The sequence below is a fragment of the Oncorhynchus kisutch genome, linkage group LG27 (assembly GCF_002021735.2).
Source record: "Oncorhynchus kisutch isolate 150728-3 linkage group LG27, Okis_V2, whole genome shotgun sequence".
NCBI classification, from domain to species: domain Eukaryota; kingdom Metazoa; phylum Chordata; class Actinopteri; order Salmoniformes; family Salmonidae; genus Oncorhynchus; species Oncorhynchus kisutch.
Window position 1 is genome coordinate 1,517,842 of NC_034200.2, and position 20,477 is coordinate 1,538,318.

At 43.6% G+C, this 20,477-nt stretch overlaps 1 protein-coding gene across 4 annotated transcripts in view; it reads left to right on the forward strand.

Moving 5' to 3' along the window:
* LOC109879591 (zinc finger protein 512B-like) overlaps positions 1-20,477 on the forward strand; it is a 112,816-nt gene that overhangs the window by 16,406 nt on the left and 75,933 nt on the right. For all 4 annotated transcript variants that reach the window (XM_031806614.1, XM_031806612.1, XM_031806615.1 and 1 more), the window contains one exon: positions 4,704-4,825. In XM_031806614.1, the coding sequence (XP_031662474.1) occupies positions 4,705-4,825 (121 nt within the window). In that variant the 5' untranslated portion in view covers position 4,704. The remainder of the gene's footprint in view (positions 1-4,703; positions 4,826-20,477) is intronic.

Here is a 20,477-nt window from a genome sequence, read left to right on the forward strand (position 1 = left end):
TATACATCAATGAGGTCGCTCTTGCTGCTGGTGAGTCCCTGATCCACCTCTACGCAGACAACACCATTCTGTATACTTCCGGCCCTTCTTTGGACACTGTGTTAACAACCCTCCAGGCAAGCTTCAATGCCATACAACTCTCCTTCCGTGGCCTCCAATTGCTCTTAAATACAAGTAAAACTAAATGCATGCTCTTCAACCGATCGCTACCTGCACCTACCCGCCTGTCCAACATCACTACTCTGGACGGCTCTGACTTAGAATACGTGGACAACTACAAATACTTAGGTGTCTGGTTAGACCGTAAACTCTCCTTCCAGACCCATATCAAACATCTCCAATCCAAAGTTAAATCTAGAATTGGCTTCCTATTTCGCAACAAAGCATCCTTCACTCATGCTGCCAAACATACCCTTGTAAAACTGACCATCCTACCAATCCTCGACTTTGGCGATGTCATTTACAAAATAGCCTCCAATACCCTACTCAACAAATTAGATGCAGTCTATCACAGTGCAATCCGTTTTATCACCAAAGCCCCATATACTACCCACCATTGCGACCTGTACGCTCTCGTTGGCTGGCCCTCGCTTCATACTCGTCGCCAAACCCACTGGCTCCATGTCATCTACAAGACCCTGCTAGGTAAAGTCCCCCCTTATCTCAGCTCGCTGGTCACCATAGCATCTCCCACCTGTAGCACACGCTCCAGCAGGTATATCTCTCTAGTCACCCCCAAAACCAATTCTTTCTTTGGCCGCCTCTCCTTCCAGTTCTCTGCTGCCAATGACTGGAACGAACTACAAAAATCTCTGAAACTGGAAACACTTATCTCCCTCACTAGCTTTAAGCACCAACTGTCAGAGCAGCTCACAGATTACTGCACCTGTACATAGCCCACCTATAATTTAGCCCAAACAACTACCTCTTTCCCAACTGTATTTAATTTTAATTTATTTATTTATTTTGCTCCTTTGCACCCCATTATTTTTTATTTCTACTTTGCACTTTCTTCCATTGCAAAACTACCATTCCAGTATTTTACTTGCTATATTGTATTTACTTTGCCATCATGGCCCTTTTTGCCTTTACCTCCCTTCTCACCTCATTTGCTCACATTGTATATAGACTTGTTTATACTGCATTATTGACTGTATGTTTGTTTTTACTCCATGTGTAACTCTGTGTCGTTTTATCTGTCGAACTGCTTTGCTTTATCTTGGCCAGGTCGCAATTGTAAATGAGAACTTGTTCTCAACTTGCCTACCTGGTTAAATAAAGGTAAAATAAATAAATAAATAAAAATTTTAAAAAAATCCTACAATGTGATTTTCTGGATTTTTCTTTCTCATTTGTCTGTCATAGTTGAAGTGTACCTATGATGGTTTTTTAAGTGGGAGAACTTGCACAATTGGTGGCTGACTAAATAATTTTTTACCCCACTGTAAGATGGTGAGGAAATTACTTTTAAAGAATGACCAGGCATCCTCGACTGACTGGATGAGGTCAATATCCTTTCAGGATACCCGGGCCAGGTCGGTTAGAAAGGCCTGTTCGCAGAAGTGTTTTTGGGAGCATTTGACAGTGATGAGGGATGGTCGTTTGACCTTGGACCCATAGCGGATGCAGGCAATGAGGCAGTGATCGCTGAGATCCTGATTGGACGCAGCAGAGGTGTATTTGGAGGGCAAGTTGGTCAGGATAATATCTATGAGGGTGCCCATGTTTACGGATTTGGGGTTGTACCTGGTGGATTTGTTGATAATTTGTGTGCGATTGAGGGCATCTAGCTTAGCTTGTAGGACTGTCGGGGTGTTTGTTAACATATCCCAGTTTAGGTCACCTAACAGAACAAACTTTGAAGATAGATGAGGGGCAATCAATTCACATAGTGTCCAGGGCACAGCTAGGAGCTGAGGGGTTTGGGATGAGTTATACTGCAGAGTGAAGGAAAAGCAGCCATCAAGGGCTCAGCATATGTGGGAACTCCTTCAAGACTGTTGGAAAGCATTCCTCATGAAGCTGGTTAAGAGACTGTCTAGTGTGCAAAGCTGTCATCTAGGCAAAGGGTGGCTACTTTGAATAATCTCAAATATAAAATATATTGTTTAACACTTTTTTTTAAGTGTTAGTACATGACTCCATATGTGTTATTTCATAGTCTTCACTATTAATCTATAATGTATAAAATAGTAAAAATAAAGAAAAACCCTGGAATGAGTAGGTGTCTGAATTTGACTGATACTGTACATACATTGCCTTGACATAATCCACATGTTGTGTTAAAGCCTGAATTCAAGTGGATTACACAGTTTTTGTATCTCACTCATCCACACACAATACCCCATAATGACAAAGTGAAAACCTGTTTTTAGAAATTTTACAGAAATATCTAACTTACGTAAGTATTCACACCCCTGAGTCAGTTCTTTGTAGAACTGTAGGTCTCTATCATCTCTGAGTGGTCTTGGGTATGTCTATCAGCTTTGAGTCGTCTTGGGTATGTCTCTATCAGCTTTGAGTGGTCTTGGGTAGGTCTCTATCAGCTCTGAGTGGTCTTGGGTATGTCTCTATCAGCTTTGAGTGGTCTTGGGTATGTCTCTATCAGCTCTGAGTGGTCTTGGGTATGTCTCTATCAGCTCTGACTCGTCTTGGGTATGTCTCTATCATCTCTGAGTCGTCTTGGGTAGGTCTCTATCATCTCTGAGTCGTCTTGGGTAGGTCTCTATCAGCTTTGAGTCGTCTTGGGTAGGTCTCTATCAGCTCTGAGTGGTCTTGGGTATGTCTCTATCAGCTCTGAGTCGTCTTGGGTATGTCTCTATCATCTCTGAGTGGTCTTGGGTAGGTCTCTATCAGCTTTGAGTCGTCTTGGGTAGGTCTCTATCAGCTTTGAGTGGTCTTGGGTATGTCTCTATCAGCTCTGAGTGGTCTTGGGTATGTCTCTATCAGCTTTGAGTCGTCTTGGGTATGTCTCTATCAGCTTTGAGTCGTCTTGGGTATGTCTCTATCAGCTCTGAGTGGTCTTGGGTATGTCTCTATCAGCTTTGAGTCGTCTTGGGTATGTGTCTATTAGCTTGGAGTCGTCTTGGGTATGTGTCTATCATCTCTGAGTGGTCTTGGGTATGTGTCTATCATCTCTGAGTGGTCTTGGGTAGGTCTCTATCAGCTTTGAGTCGTCTTGGGTATGTCTATCTGCTCTGAGTGGTCTTGGGTATGTCGATCAGCTTTGAGTCGTTTTGGGTATGTCTCTATCATAACTTTTTCAATGTTTCACTATTTTAATTGGTATGAAATTCACTTAGTCAATTCACTTTATTGCCAACAATATACCACCCTGCATACCACTACTGGCTTGCATCTGAAGCTAAGCAGGGTTGGTCCTGGTCAGTCCCTGGATGGGAGACCAGATGCTCCCCAGTTTACATTTGGCTCATTCTTCTCCTCTCCCCTGTAACTATTCCCCAGGTCGTTGCTGTAAATGAGAACGTGTTCTCAGTCAACTTACCGGGTAAAATAAAACATTTATTAAATAGTAGGATGATCCTCCACTGGCAATATTTCATCAGCCATTAACCAGTGTGCTTTGGAGTGATGATGGCCAGAATCAACATGATATTCTGTACATCATCTGACTCTGAAGATCTTCCCTCAGAGACCAGGCCATTCCCCAAACTATTTAATTAAATGTCATATTGCATTCCGTCTTTGTTGTTCATTTGGTGAAGCCCGGACTTGATTCATCTGACTACATGAACCAGGCACGAAGGCTACACTCCAGCCCACTAAACTTAATTGTCTTTAAATATCTAATACAAAATGCATTAGATAGTGGAATGATGAGGTATTCCAGCCTAATATATCGATGCAATTCTTGATTTCAGTCCATGCTCGGACTTCTCGTCAACACAATACTAACTTATTACATTGGCTCTGTACTTGTCACACCCTGACCATAGTTTGCTTTGTATGTTTCTATGTTTTGTTTGGTTGTTTGTGTGTCTAGTTTGTCTATTTCTATGTTTGGCCTGATATGGTTCTCAATCAGAGGCAGGTGTTAGTCGTAGTCTCTGATTGGGAACCATATTTAGGTAGCCTGTTTGGTGTTTGGGTTTGTGGGTGATTGTTTCCTGTGTTAGTGTTTGTGCCACACGGGACTGGTTTCGGGTTTTCACTTTGTTGTTTTGGTTATGTGTTCATGTTCAGTTTTCTAATTAAAAAACCATGGACATCTACCGCGCTGCATTTTGGTCCGGCTCTCCTTCGACACAAGAAAACCGTTACAGTACTACTGTACTCCACTCCCATCTAAGTGGCATGTTACCATGGAGTTCAGTTCATATGTTTGAGAAAGTATTGATTTTTAAATGAAACATGGAAGGTCATGTTGGCTTTGCCTCCATCTGGATAGTTTTAACAATCCAGGGCTGGAAAAATCATTTGACTGGATGTTGAGAGAGGATTGCAGAAGAATACTTTTATCAAGGAAAATAATTGATGTTGATTAGATGTTTGTTAGGTTTAAGGTGTGTCTAATATTGACCCTTTTGTAAGTTAGGCTACCAAAGTTCCTGAAACTTCATATCATAGTTATGACACTGTGATTACAGATTAGTACAACTAGTCAACATTAGACGACCTTGGATGTGTCTGACTGAAACATCGTTTACATAACTATATATTCATCTCCCTCTCCTGTCCCCAAGCATGGAGATCCCCAGTATCCCACGGCTGGCTAAGCTGTCATCAAGGGGTCGTCCTCCAAAACAGGCCCACCCCCAGGAGACTGCCAGGACCACAGCTACAGCCCCTGAGAACAACAAACACAGTAAGTGACTGCTGATCACAACGCACGGGCTTTGTTTCAGCACAGCTCTCATGAGAGCGTTTGGAAGGGAGAAGGGCATTCATTGACAGGGCTGAGTTGGGCGGTAAAAAGGGCTGAGTTGACAGGGAAAAAAAGGAGGAACGTGGAACATTATGACTAAATATGGAGTGAAGGGAGGTAAGGGGAGGGGCATAAGCCTTCTGGAATGTCTGATGAAGGATAAGAAGGTACACAAGAGAAAACAGGGGAAAAATGTTTTCTCACAGAACTTTTAGAAGGGTTACAAGAAAGAAATTGAACGTGAGGATGAAGTACCTGCGGTGAGCACCAATGAGTTCAAGCCTTGTCCTGGTGATGACCAGGATGGTTCTGGTCCAGTGGGAGTGAGATTTGTGGAGAGAATGGATCCTTGTATTCTGACTGATCCATATGTGGTGTCAGGTTGGTTGGAGAAGAGGTTGGGAACTGGTGAGTTGGTGAAAGTAACTCGGAAGTGAACTTGTGAGGATTTATTGTGTTTCTTCTGTCCAGAGGGCGCGCTGTACCACACGACTAGGGACAAGAACTGTGAATTGCTCTCCGGAGCAGGGCGCTGTTGAAAGGAGTGGTAACGGGGATGTCATTAAGTGTTGAGGTGGATCAGCGGAAATGTGTCAGTGCAGCCCGCCGTTTGGTGCGATGCAGACCCAGTGGAGAGCGTGGTGAAGACATTCTGTCTTGCTGAGTTTTGATGCAGAGTCTTTGCCCGACAAGGTCAAGTTAGGATGTCAGTTATCCCATGAGAGATTTTGTTCCGAAAATACTACTGTTTTAGGTGCCAAGCTTATGGTCATGTTGCAGGAGTATATAGAAGGAAGATTCTTAGATGTGAGTAGTGTGCAGGAGGGCATGAGACAAAGAAATATGTAGTATCCGTGGAGAAAATTGTGTGTGTTAGATGTGGGGTTACCCATGTGGCTAAAGATCGACGATATCTGGTGAAAGAAAGGCAGGTTATGTTGCCAGGTTAATACAGAAAGTGTTGTATGCTGAAGTAGTGAAGGGAGTGTTAGAGGAAGATGGGTACAGGGTGAGGGATCCTGAGGATTTCTGTAAGTAGGCAGAGACCAATAGAGAGTGGTGGGAAGAATATGTGACCGACCAGCTCAAATCAGTCTTATGTAGCAACATTTGAAATTTGTGTTTTTTACATTGGATAAAAGGAGAGACTGAGCTACAAAATCATATATCATACACTACAGGGAAAGTCATTTTGCTTTGAAAGTTGATAAACTTGTAAACTCACTTTTGAGAAAATGGCCTTTGAATGTTTTGGTACTACAACTGGAGACTACAACTTCTTTGTCTACAACCATTCAGCATCATTCACACCCTTTTAAGCTTCAGCCTCACCCATCCTCTTTAAGGGTCGATCCGAGCATTTTGTACGAACAACAGAAGTCAAGCACCCAAGCTAACTTGCTAACATTGGCTAGCTACTTCCAGACACGTAATGAGAGAACACCCCACTCTGACCATTTTACTCACCCTAGCAGAGCTGGTTAGGTTGTTTTCATGTTATCCAGAACATTGGTGACTGTAACTGTGCTGCTGGAAAGAATGTAATTACGCTTTTTTTGACGACAATTACTGACACCGGCCATATTCAACGGAAGTTGAGCGTTTGTAAATTCATCAGTTATTCTGCACTCTGGTACACTCAGACGAGAGGGCTCTGAAATCGGAGTAGATGGCCAGACTGAATTTACGAATGCACCCGAGATGGTTACTTGCATAGTGGAGTCTTTTGTTAAGACATGTACTGTAGCTAGCTAGGTAAACAATGAGCCATAATAACAACTCATGACGTCACTACCCTGCATGAATCTGCAGGTAGCTAAACAACCAGGTTCAATGTTATCTAGCTAACATTAGGCTATAGCTAGCCAAGCAAATATCTCTGAGATACGAATAATAAGATACACGAAACGTTAGCTAGCGAGCAAGCCAGCTAAGGTTAGCTTGCTTGATAAACAATGAACCATAATCCCAACTCATGATGTCACTACCCTGCATGAATCTGCAGATAGCTAACCAACCAGGTTCAATGTTAGCTAGCTAAATTAGAAATGTGTAATATCTAAAAAATGTAGCTAGCTAGACTATCTTACCCGTATACATAATTCATGGATGAATGCATCTGCCAGATGCCATATTTGCCCTTTGTTTGAAGATGTAATCCGGAGACAGGTGTGTTCTCCTTAGCTATCATACTCAAATTCCACTGATTCCTCGGTCCTCCAGAAACACTTATGCAGTTTTAATACACAATAAAAAAAATGTAAAGCCATGTTAGACTGGATTACCTACACATACTGATCATCTCAAATAGACAGAAGCGTGCTAAATGGCAGACCAATCTCTCGGCATGTCCAGCCCACTCATTATCTCAGCCAATCATGGCTAGTGGGAAGGTTGGTGACTTTTTCTGTGGCTAAACCAACTAGGCCCATAATTTAAAGATTTTATTCGTATTTACAGATGTCATACAAGTTTGTTATTAAGGCACATGAAAGTTTATGTTCGAGAAGGCATTTAAAAACGCATTTTGATAAAAGTTTACGTTCAAACGGTGCTCCTGTGAAGTAGTGACCCACGCCTAGTTTCCTGAAACGGGTCACATATGTGCTTCAGTAAGGTGGGTTTCTTAGCATTCATAGCCTTGGTAGTCAACTGTACTGCAGAAATGGAACATAAGTCACAGAAAATAGAGGTCGTGGTGGCAGCTGCAGAGAAGTACTTGGGATTGTGAGGTTTTACTGCAGAGGAGTTGCAGGGGGTGTTGAGTGGTAGTGTTGTGTCCTCCCAGACTGTTGGCCTGGAGTAGGATTAGTGAGGGTTAAATGGTGGAATGAGGTGGTGTTTTTTTGTTTGTTAGGACTAATAGTTGGCAGGGTAATTTTCCTTCTTCACAATTTTGTTCTATCGTATCATAAAGTATAATGGATTGTACTGTAGGTGGCGGCAATTCACCAATAAGTGTAGTCTGCCATTAAACCTTAAAGAAGAAGAACACAGTTCTCATGATGTGAATGGGTCCTGCTCCAGATGGACAGTTTGATGTTGTTACCCCATTAGACATATTGTTGATTTGAATGTGTTCTGTTATGTTATATAGCTAGTTATTCAGAAGTGCTAATAAAGTTCATCAGTTGTTGAAGTGAAGCTTTCGGTTCACGTGGGTCCTATTTGGATATTCTATCAGTCAGTAACCTATCCGTTTGGATAGTGAGCAAGTCTGGATGTAGACTGTGGAATCTAATTCCAATCTAATAAATCAAAAGATCATGATGACTGCTAAAACAATAAGACATACATGGAAAACCAGGCCTTCTCTAATATGAACCAGTTGTTTGGTTTCTACAACACCGTGTCTCAGACCAATGAGAGTCCACCAGGTTCCTACACGTCCTAGGAATATTTATTTCTGTTAGGGTTATTCAGCTATGAAACTTTACTGTGTGTGTGGGTGTGAGCATGCTCCTCATTTTTTATTAGTTTAATTTCACCTTTATTTAACCAGGTAGGCTAGTTGAGAACACCTTTATTTAACCAGGTAGGCTAGTTGAGAACACCTTTATTTAACCAGGTAGGCTAGTTGAGAACACCTTTATTTAACCAGGTAGGCTGGTTGAGAACACCTTTATTTAACCAGGTAGGCTAGTTGAGAACACCTTTATTTAACCAGGTAGGCTAGTTGAGAACACCTTTATTTAACCAGGTAGGCTAGTTGAGAACACCTTTATTTAACCAGGTAGGCTGGTTGAGAACACCTTTATTTAACCAGGTAGGCTAGTTGAGAACACCTTTATTTAACCAGGTAGGCTAGTTGAGAACACCTTTATTTAACCAGGTAGGCTGGTTGAGAACACCTTTATTTAACCAGGTAGGCTAGTTGAGAACACCTTTATTTAACCAGGTAGGCTAGTTGAGAACACCTTTATTTAACCAGGTAGGCTAGTTGAGAACACCTTTATTTAACCAGGTAGGCTAGTTGAGAACACCTTTATTTAACCAGGTAGGCTAGTTGAGAACACCTTTATTTAACCAGGTAGGCAGGTTGAGAACACCTTTATTTAACCAGGTAGGCTAGTTGAGAACACCTTTATTTAACCAGGTAGGCTAGTTGAGAACACCTTTATTTAACCAGGTAGGCTGGTTGAGAACACCTTTATTTAACCAGGTAGGCTAGTTGAGAACACCTTTATTTAACCAGGTAGGCTAGTTGAGAACACCTTTATTTAACCAGGTAGGCTGGTTGAGAACACCTTTATTTAACCAGGTAGGCTAGTTGAGAACACCTTTATTTAACCAGGTAGGCTAGTTGAGAACACCTTTATTTAACAAGGTAGGCTGGTTGAGAACACCTTTATTTAACCAGGTAGGCTAGTTGAGAACACCTTTATTTAACCAGGTAGGCTAGTTGAGAACACCTTTATTTAACCAGGTAGGCTGGTTGAGAACACCTTTATTTAACCAGGTAGGCTGGTTGAGAACACCTTTATTTAACCAGGTAGGCTAGTTGAGAACACCTTTATTTAACCAGGTAGGCTAGTTGAGAACACCTTTATTTAACCAGGTAGGCTGGTTGAGAACACCTTTATTTAACCAGGTAGGCTAGTTGAGAACACCTTTTATTTAACCAGGTAGGCTAGTTGAGAACACCTTTATTTAACCAGGTAGGCTAGTTGAGAACACCTTTATTTAACCAGGTAGGCTAGTTGAGAACACCTTTATTTAACCAGGTAGGCTAGTTGAGAACACCTTTATTTAACCAGGTAGGCTAGTTGAGAACACCTTTATTTAACCAGGTAGGCTAGTTGAGAACACCTTTATTTAACCAGGTAGGCTAGTTGAGAACACCTTTATTTAACCAGGTAGGCTGGTTGAGAACACCTTTATTTAACCAGGTAGGCTAGTTGAGAACACCTTTATTTAACCAGGTAGGCTAGTTGAGAACACCTTTATTTAACCAGGTAGGCTGGTTGAGAACACCTTTATTTAACCAGGTAGGCTAGTTGAGAACACCTTTATTTAACCAGGTAGGCTAGTTGAGAACACCTTTATTTAACCAGGTAGGCTGGTTGAGAACACCTTTATTTAACCAGGTAGGCTAGTTGAGAACACCTTTATTTAACCAGGTAGGCTAGTTGAGAACACCTTTATTTAACCAGGTAGGCTAGTTGAGAACACCTTTATTTAACCAGGTAGGCTAGTTGAGAACACCTTTATTTAACCAGGTAGGCTAGTTGAGAACACCTTTATTTAACCAGGTAGGCTAGTTGAGAACACCTTTATTTAACCAGGTAGGCTAGTTGAGAACACCTTTATTTAACCAGGTAGGCTAGTTGAGAACACCTTTATTTAACCAGGCAGGCTAGTTGAGAACACCTTTATTTAACCAGGCAGGCTAGTTGAGAACAAGTTCTCATTTGCAACTGCGACCTGGCCAAGATAAAGCATAGCAGTGTGAGCATACAACAAAGAGTTACACATGGAGTAAACAATTAACAAGTCAATAACACAGTAGAAAACAAAGGGGGGAGTCTATATACAATGTGTGCAAAAGGCATGAGGAGGTAGGCAAATAATTACAATTTTGCAGATTAACACTGGAGTGATAAATGATCAGATGGACTATGTACAGCTGCAGCGATCGGTTAGCTGCTCAGATAGCTGATGTTTGAAGTTGGTGAGGGAGATAAAAGTCTCCAACGTCAGCGATTTTTGCAATTCGTTCCAGTCACAGGCAGCAGAGTACTGGAACGAAAGGCGGCCAAATGAGGTGTTGGCTTTAGGGATGATCAGTGAGATACACCTGCTGGAGCGCGTGCTACGGATGGGTGTTGCCATCGTGACCAGTGAGATAAGGCGGAGCTTTACCTAGCATGGACTTGTAGATGACCTGGAGCCAGTGGGTCTGGCGACGAATATGTAGCGAGGGCCAGCCGACTAGAGCATACAAGTCGCAGTGGTGGGTGGTATAAGGTGCTTTAGTGACAAAACGGATGGCACTGTGATAGACTGCATCCAGTTTGCTGAGTAGAGTGTTGGAAGCCATTTTGTAGATGACATCGCCGAAGTCGAGGATCGGTAGGATAGTCAGTTTTACTAGGGTAAGCTTGGCGGCGTGAGTGAAGGAGGCTTTGTTGCGGAATAGAAAGGCGACTCTTGATTTGATTTTCGATTGGAGATGTTTGATATGAGTCTGGAAGGAGAGTTTGCAGTCTAGCCAGACACCTAGGTACTTATAGACGTCCACATATTCTAGGTCGGAACCATCCAGGGTGGTGATGCTAGTCGGGCATGCAGGTGCAGGCAGCGACCGGTTGAAAAGCATGCATTTGGTTTTACTAGCGTTTAAGAGCAGTTGGAGGCCACGGAAGGAGTGTTGTATGGCATTGAAGCTTGTTTGGAGGTTAGATAGCACAGTGTCCAAAGACGGGCCGAAAGTATATAGAATGGTGTCGTCTGCGTAGAGGTGGATCAGGGAATCGCCCGCAGCAAGAGCAACATCATTGATATACACAGAGAAAAGAGTCGGCCCGAGAATTGAACCCTGTGGCACCCCCATAGAGACTGCCAGAGGACCGGACAGCATGCCCTCCGATTTGACACACTGAACTCTGTCTGCAAAGTAATTGGTGAACCAGGCAAGGCAGTCATCCGAAAAACCGAGGCTACTGAGTCTGCTGATAAGAATATGGTGATTGACAGAGTCGAAAGCCTTGGCAAGGTCGATGAAGACGGCTGCACAGTACTGTCTTTTATCGATGGCGGTTATGATGTCGTTTAGTACCTTGAGTGTGGCTGAGGTGCACCCGTGACCGGCTCGGAAACCAGATTGCACAGCGGAGAAGGTACGGTGGGATTCGAGATGGTCAGTGACCTGTTTGTTGACTTGGCTTTCGAAGACCTTAGATAGGCAGGGCAGGATGGATATAGGTCTGTAACAGTTTGGGTCCAGGGTGTCTCCCCCTTTGAAGAGGGGGATGACTGCGGCAGCTTTCCAATCCTTGGGGATCTCAGACGAGATGAAAGAGAGGTTGAACAGGCTGGTAATAGGGGTTGCGACAATGGTGGCAGATAGTTTCAGAAATAGAGGGGCCAGATTGTCAAGCCCAGCTGATTTGTACGGGTCCAGGTTTTGCAGCTCTTTCAGAACATCTGCTATCTGGATTTGGGTAAAGGAGAACCTGGAGAGGCTTGGGCGAGGAGCTGCGGGGGGGGCGGAGCTGTTGGCCGAGGTTGAAGTAGCCAGGCGGAAGACATGGCCAGCCGTTGAGAAATGCTTATTGAAGTTTTCGATAATCATGGATTTATCAGTGGTGACCGTGTTACCTAGCCTCAGTGCAGTGGGCAGCTGGGAGGAGGTGCTCTAGTTCTCCATGGACTTCACAGTGTCCCAGAACTTTTTGGAGTTGGAGCTACAGGATGCAAACTTCTGCCTGAAGAAGCTTTCCTGACTGACTGCGTGTATTGGTTCCGGACTTCCCTGAACAGTTGCATATCACGGGGACTATTCGATGCTATTGCAGTCCGCCACAGGATGTTTTTGTGCTGGTCGAGGGCAGTCAGGTCTGGGGTGAACCAAGGGCTGTATCTGTTCTTAGTTCTGCATTTTTTGAACGGAGCATGCTTATCTAAAATGGTGAGGAAGTTACTTTTAAAGAATGACCAGGCATCCTCAACTGACGGGATGAGGTCAATGTCCTTCCAGGATACCCGGGCCAGGTCGATTAGAAAGGCCTGCTCACAGAAGTGTTTTAGGGAACGTTTGACAATGATGAGGGGTGGTCGTTTGACTGCGGCTCCGTAGCGGATACAGGCAATGAGGCAGTGATCGCTGAGATCCTGGTTGAAGACAGCGGAGGTGTATTTGGAGGGCCAGTTGGTCAGGATGACGTCTATGAGGGTGCCCTTGTTTACAGAGTTAGGGTTGTACCTGGTGGGTTCCTTGATGATTTGTGTGAGATTGAGGGCATCTAGCTTAGATTGTAGGACTGGCGGGGTGTTAAGCATATCCCAGTTTAGGTCACCTAACAGAACAAACTCTGAAGCTAGATGGGGGGCGATCAATTCACAAATGGTGTCCAGGGCACAGCTGGGAGCTGAGGGGGGTCGGTAGCAGGCGGCAACCGTGAGAGACTTATTTCTGGAGAGAGTAATTTTCAAAATTAGTAGTTCGAACTGTTTGGGTATGGACCTGGAAAGTATGACATTACTTTGCAGGCTATCTCTGCAGTAAACTGCAACTCCTCCCCCTTTGGCAGTTCTATCTTGACGGAAGATGTTATAGTTGGGTATGGAAATCTCTGAATTTTTGGTGGCCTTCCTGAGCCAGGATTCAGACACAGCAAGGACATCAGGGTTAGCAGAGTGTGCTAAAGCAGTGAGTAAAACAAACTTAGGGAGGAGGCTTCTGATGTTGACATGCATGAAACCAAGGCTTTTTCGATCACAGAAGTCAACAAATGAGGGTGCCTGGGGACATGCAGAGCCTGGGTTTACCTCCACATCACCCGCGGAACAGAGAAGGAGTAGTATGAGGGTGCGGCTAAAGGCTATCAAAACTGGTCGCCTAGAGCGTTGGGGACAGAGAATAAGAGGAGCAGGTTTCTGGGCATGGTAGAATATATTCAGGGCATAATGCGCAGACAGGGGTATGGTGGGGTGCGGGTATAGCGGAGGTAAGCCCAGGCACTGGGTGATGATGAGAGAGGTTGTATCTCTGGACATGCTGGTAGTAATGGGTGAGGTCACCGCATGTGTGGGAGGTGGGACAAAGGAGTTATCAGGGGTATGAAGAGTGGAACTAGGGGCTCCATTGTGAACTAAAACAATGATAACTAACCTGAACAACAGTATACAAGGCATATTGACATTTGAGAGAGACATACAGCGAGGCATACAGTAATCACAGGTGTTGAATTGGGAAAGCTAGCTAAAACAGTAGGTGAGACAACAGCTAATCAGCTAGCACAACAACAGCAGGTAAAATGGCGTAGACTAGGCAACGGGGCCAACAGATAAAACAAACAAGCAGAATGGAGTACCGTGATTAATGGACAGTCCAGCGTGCATCAGCTATGTAGCCAAGAGATCAGTGTCCAGGGGGCAGCGGTGGATGGGGCAGGGAAGCTGGACTGGCGAGTGTTATCCAGGTAAAAAAAAACTAACAATGACTAAATAGCTTGTAGCTAGTTAGCTGGTTAGCTTCTGGAGGTTCTTGAGTGTGTTCTAAAAATTTTCTAAAATAATAGCGATTCCGTATCACATTGGGTGAGGCAGGTTTCCGGAAGGTATAAACAAATTAAAAGTCAAAAGAGATAGAAAGTAAATATGGGTCCGGTGAGCGTTTGAGACGCGGCGATTCAGGCGGTTAGCAGGCCTGTGCTAACAAGCTAACAGTTTGTAGGCCCGGGCTAGACAAGGTAGCAGTTAGCAGGCCGAATTAGCAAGCAGGGAGATAGCGAGGGCTAGAGAGTTAGCCTTTGGGGGACGTCGCGATGGGGTGAGTCTGTTTATTCCTCTTCATGCGGTGACATCGATAGACCGGTCGTGGGCCCGGGTATTGTAGCTCATGATGTCTAACTGCTGTTTGCAATAGTGAGAGGTCTAATTTTGCGGGACAGATTTTGCAATTGAAGAAAGAAAAGGGAAAAATTGTTTCCCTATGTAACGTTACTGTGTGTGTGAACTTCAGCCAAAGCATTACTAAAGAAATGGAAAGCATGACAATAAAGTAGTGTATGGTCTTGGGTAGTAATTAGATACATTTTCTTGATCATATGCACTTACATTGGAGTTAGTGATGGCATGGAAGCAAGGCATTTAGAGGGGAGTGTGTGTGTGCGTTCGTGTTGTGTGTTTTTTTTAAGGCTTGGGCCGTTTATACTGTATACCGGGGGGCATTCTTTTAACTATAAGTTAAGTATAACTATAAGAAATCTAAAATGTGTCAAATAAATTATATCAGATCAGGGCTCCCGCTATGCATTTGGTTTGCTAAGTGTCTAGATGTCAAGATCAAGCTTCTTGGTTACAACAGAGACATTCAATCCTCTCCTACTAAAATAAGCAGTGAATACAAATGATGGTCCAAAATGACCGCCACATTATATTAATCCATAATAGTCCATAAACTCAGCAAAAAAAGAAACGTCTCTTTTTCAGGACCCTGTCTTTCAAAGATAAATTGTAAAAATCAAAATATCTTCATAGATCTTCATTGTAAAGGGTTTAAACACTGTTTCCCATGCTTGTTCAATGAACCATAAACAATTAATGAACATGCACATGTGGAACGGTCGTTAAGACACTAACAGCTTACAGACGGTAGGCAATTAAGGTCACATTTATGAAAACTTAGGACACTAAAGAGGCTTTTCTACTGACTCTGACAAACACCAAAAGAAAGATGCCTAGGGTCCCTGCTCATCTGTGTGAACGTGCATTAGGCATGCGGACTGCAGATGTGGCCAGGGCAATAAATTCCAAAGTCTTTACTGTGAGATCCCTAAGACAGCGCTACAGGGAGACAGGACGGGACAGCTGATCGTCCTCGCAGTGGCAGACCACGTGTAACAACACCTGCACAGGATCGGTACATCCGAACATCACACCTGCGGGACAGGTACAGGATGGCAAGAACAACTGCCCGAGTTACATTAGGAATACACAATCCCTCCATCAGTGCTCAGACTGTCCGCAATAGGCTGAGGGAGGCTGGACTGAGGACTTGTAGGCCTGTTGTAAGGCAGGTCCTCACCAGACATCACCGGAAACAACGTCACCTATGGGCACAAACCCACCGTCGCTGGACAAGACAGGACTGGCAAAAAGTGCTTGTCACTGACGAGTCGCGGTTTTCTCTCACTAGGGGTGACGGTCGTTAAGATTCACGTTTATCGTCGAAGGAATGAGCATTACACCAAGGCCTGTACTCTGGAGCGGGATCGATTTAGAAGTGGAGGGTCCATCATGGTCTGGGGCGGTGTGTCACAGCATCATCCTACTGAGCTTGTTGTCATTGCAGGCAATCTCAATACTGTGCGTTACAGGGAAGACATTTTCCTCCCTCATGTGATACCCTTCCTGCAGGTTCATCCTGACATGACCATCCAGCGTGACAATGGCACCAGCCATACTGCTCGTTCTGTGCGTGATTTCCTGCAAGACAGAAATGTCGGTGTTCTGCCATGGCCAGCGAAGAGCCCGGATCTCAATCCCATTGTGCACAGCTGGGAACTGTTAGATCAGAGGGTTCAGGGCTAGGGCCATTATCCCCAGAAATGTCCGGGAACTTGCAGGTGCCTTAGAAGAGTGGGGTAACATTTCACAGCAAGAACTGGCAAATCTGGTGCATTACGCGAGGAGGAGATGCACTGCAGTACTTAATGCTGCTTGTGGCCACACCAGATACTGACTGTTACTTTTGATTTTTACCCCCCTTTTGTTCAGGGACACATTATTCCATTTCTGTTGTCTGGGGAACTTGTTCAGTATATGTCTCAGTTGTTGAATCTTGTTATGTTAACACAAATATTTACACATGTTAAGTTTGCTGAAAATAAACGCAGTTGACAGTGAGACGTTTCTTTTTTTGCTGAGTTTATATGATGCTTAACTTACTTAGTTGCTTTACTGGATTTGATTAATTTTTAAAATAGTTTTTATCCTTTATTTAACAAGCGAAATCACATTGAAATGTACATCTCTTTTTCAAATGCTTTGGCCAAGAGAACAGCATACATATAGTAACACACAGCACAACATAAACGTAACAATGAATGGAAGTTAAAACAGTGGAAAGTGCATAAGAGAGCTTATAAGAGCAGATTATTCTTGTGGCAATGTGCAAGGTCAGGACTCATGAGTTTCTCATGTCCACGTCCAGGAATATAACCTTGTGTCCTTGTTGTAGTTTATAACTAGTTCCCAGAGTTTGACCAGGACTTTAACAACGTGCCCTTGTTGTAGTTTATAACTAGTTCCCAGAGTTTGACCAGGACTTTAACCCCGGGCACTTGTTGTAGTTTATAACTAGTTCCCAGAGTTTGACCAGGACTTTAACCCTGGGCCCTTGTTGTAGTTTATAACTAGTTCACAGAGTTTGACCAGGACTTTAACCCCGGGCCCTTGTTGTAGTTTATAACTAGTTCCCAGAGTTTGACCAGGACTTTGAAACAATGGTCCAGCCTCTTTGTTGACGTACCCGATGGCCTTGGAGTCCTACCGGAGAGAAGGAAATGAAGATGCCGATGGAGAGGCAGATGTGGAGGGGTGTCAGTGAGATTGAGAACCCTGGCGACCGGTCCTCCATTACCGAGCATACTACTCGATGTTGAATCACTAGTGAATAAACTTACAAACTCAGAGTGAGGATCTCCTTCTAGAATGACATCAGATTCTGCTACATACTCTGGTTTTCTGATAATTTCCTTTCCTCAGACATCCAAACAGATTATATACAACCAGTAGGGTATACAGTTGCTTTATTAACAATAACAAGTGGCGCGATGGGGGAAACGTACAGGAACTTGCGAGCTTCAGCGCTCCCAACTTGGAATACTTGGTCATCAAATGTCATCCTTTTAACTTTCCGAGAGAGTTCTCAGGGATTATCGCCACGGCTGTGCACAACCCACCCCAGGCTGACCCAAAAATGCTCTCAAAGATCTTCTTTGGGCTGTGAACAATCTGGAGACCGCATACTTGGAGGCAGTGTTCATTGTTGCGGGTGGACATTAACAAAAGTAATTTGAGGTCCGTAACCCCCAAATACTATCGACACATTGACTGACTAACTCCGAAATTCTTTTGACCAATTTAGAATCAATTCTCCAAGACGGTTTTGATCACATGGACTGGAATATATACCAGGGCATAACATCATTGAATATGCCGACTCAGTCACCAGATTCATAAAAAAATGTGATTATAGATGATGTCTTTCAAAACTTACCCAAATCAAAAATTGAGGGTTGATGGCAGCCTTGTTAGGAAACTGAAGGAGTCAGATGCTTCTGATAAACACGGCAAGGAGACTGGGAACAATTGTATCGTTAAACAGTACAAATACAACCGACAGTACGCAGATCAATCAAGATGGCAAGACATTGTAAGAATTAAGGGAAAAGTGGATGAGCAATTCAGCGGGTTGGACACGATGGAAATGTGGCAGGGACTTAACGGTCTGGGGCTTCTAAATAACCTTTTCTTCCGCTTTGAGCATAACGTCTCTGAGTTGCTTAGGAGAAACTCTGAGGGCAACGAGGTTACGCGCTTACGGTCACCACAGTGGATGTATGTAAATCATTCTCTGCTTCTTCTTATTTTGAACTGATAGGAGTTCAATCTAGTGTGGTCGTCTGCTGTAATAGCCGATCTGTGACAAGGATTGACGGGTTGTGCATCCCAAGATGCCGTTCCCCAAACCACTGTTGTACTGCGCTTCTGTTTGTGGCCCTCTTGTTAGCTTGCCCGATTCTGCCATTCTCCTTTGACCTCTCATCAACAGGCTGTTATTAACAACAGGACTGCCGCTGACTGGATATTTTTTGTTTGTTGCATCATTCTCGGAAAACCCAAGACAATGTCATGCATGAAAAGCCTAGGAGGGCAGCCGTTTCTGAGATGCTGGATCTGGCGTGCCTGGCACCGACGATCATAACACGCTTAAAGTCGTTTAGGTCAGTAATTTTACCCATTCTAATGTTTAATCGAACAGTAACTGAATGCCTCAATGAATGTCTGTCTGCTTTATGAAGCAATCCACGACCACGTGACTCTGTAGGAGCGATACATTTTTGCGAACGGGGTGGTGTACCTAATAAACTGACCAACAAGTGTACACTACTGGTCAAAAGTTTTAAAACACCTACTCATTCAAGAGTTTTTCTAAATTTTTTACTATTATCTACAGTCGTGGGCAAAAGTTTTGAGAATGACACAAATATTAATTTCCACAAAGTTTGCTGCTTCAGTGTCTTTAGATATTTTTGTCAGATGTTACTATGGAATACTGAAGTATAATTACAAGCATTTCATAAGTGTCAAAGGCTTTTATTGACAATTACATGAAGTTGATGCAAAGAGTCAATATTTGCAGTGTTGACCCTTCTTTTTCAAGACATCTGCAATCCGTCCTGGCATGCTGTCAATTAACTTCTGGGCCACATCCTGACTGATGGAAGCCCATTCTTACATAATCAATGCTTGGAGTTTCTCAGAATTTGTGGGTTTTTGTTTGTCCACTTGGTCTCTTGAGGATTGACCACAAGTTCTCAATGGGATTAAGGTCTGGGGAGTTTCCTGGCCATGGACCCAAAATATCAATGTTTTGTTCCCTGAGCCACTTAGTTATCACTTGCCTAATGGCAACGTGCTCCATCATGCTGGAAAGGGCATTGTTCATCAACAAACTCTTCCTGGATGGTTGGGAGAATTTGCTCTCGGAGGATGTGTTGGTACCATTCTTTATTCATGGCTGTGTTCTTAGGCAAAATTGTGAGTGAGCCCACTCCCTTGGCTGAGAAGCAACCCCACACATGAATGGTCTCAGGATGCTTTACTGTTGGCATGACACAGGGCTGATGGTAGCGCTCACCTTGTCTTCTCCAGGACAAGCTTTTTTTCCGGATGCCCCACACAATCGGAAAGGGGATTCATCAGAGAAAATGACTTTACCCCAATCCTCAGCAGTCCAATCCCTGTACCTTTTGCAGAATATCAGTCTGTCCAGATGTTTTTTCTGGAGAGAAGTGGCTTCTTTGCTGCCCTTCTTGACACCAGGCCATCCTCCAAAAGTCTTTGCATCACTGTTTGTGCAGATGCATTCACACCTGCCTAATTCCATTCCTGAGCAAGGTCTGTACTGGTGGTGCCCCGATCCCTCAGCTGAATCAACTTTAGGAGACGGTCCTGGCGCTTGCTGGACTTTCTTGGGCACCCTGAAGCCTTCTTCACAACAATTGAACCGCTCTCCTTGAAGTTCTTGATGATCTGATAAATGGTTGATTTTGGTGCAATCTTACTGGCAGCGATATCCTTGCCTGTGAAGCCCTTTTTGTGCAAAGCAATGATGACGACACGTGTTTCCTTGCAGGTAACCATGGTCGACAGAGGAAGAACAATGATTCCAAGCACCACTCTCCTTTTGAAGCTACCAGTCTGTTTTTCAAACACAATCAGCATGAACGAGTGATCTCCAGCCTTGTCCTCGTCAACACTCACACCCGTGTTAACGAGAGAATCACTGAAATGATGTCAGCTGGTACTTTTCTTGCAGGGCTGAAATGCAATGGAAATGTTTTTGGGGGATTCCGTTTATTTGCATGGCAAAGAGGGACTTTGCAATTAATTGCAATTCATCTGATCACTCTTCATAATATTCGGGAGTATATGCAAATTGCCATCATACAAACTGAGGCAGCAGACTTTATTTATAAATTTATATTTGTGTCATTCTCAATGCTTTTGGCCATGGCTGTACGTTGTAGAATAATAGTGAAGACATCAAGTCTATGAAATAACTCGCATGGAATCATGTACTAACCAAAGAACTGTTAAACAAATAAATATACACTATCGTTCAAAAGTTTGGGGTCAC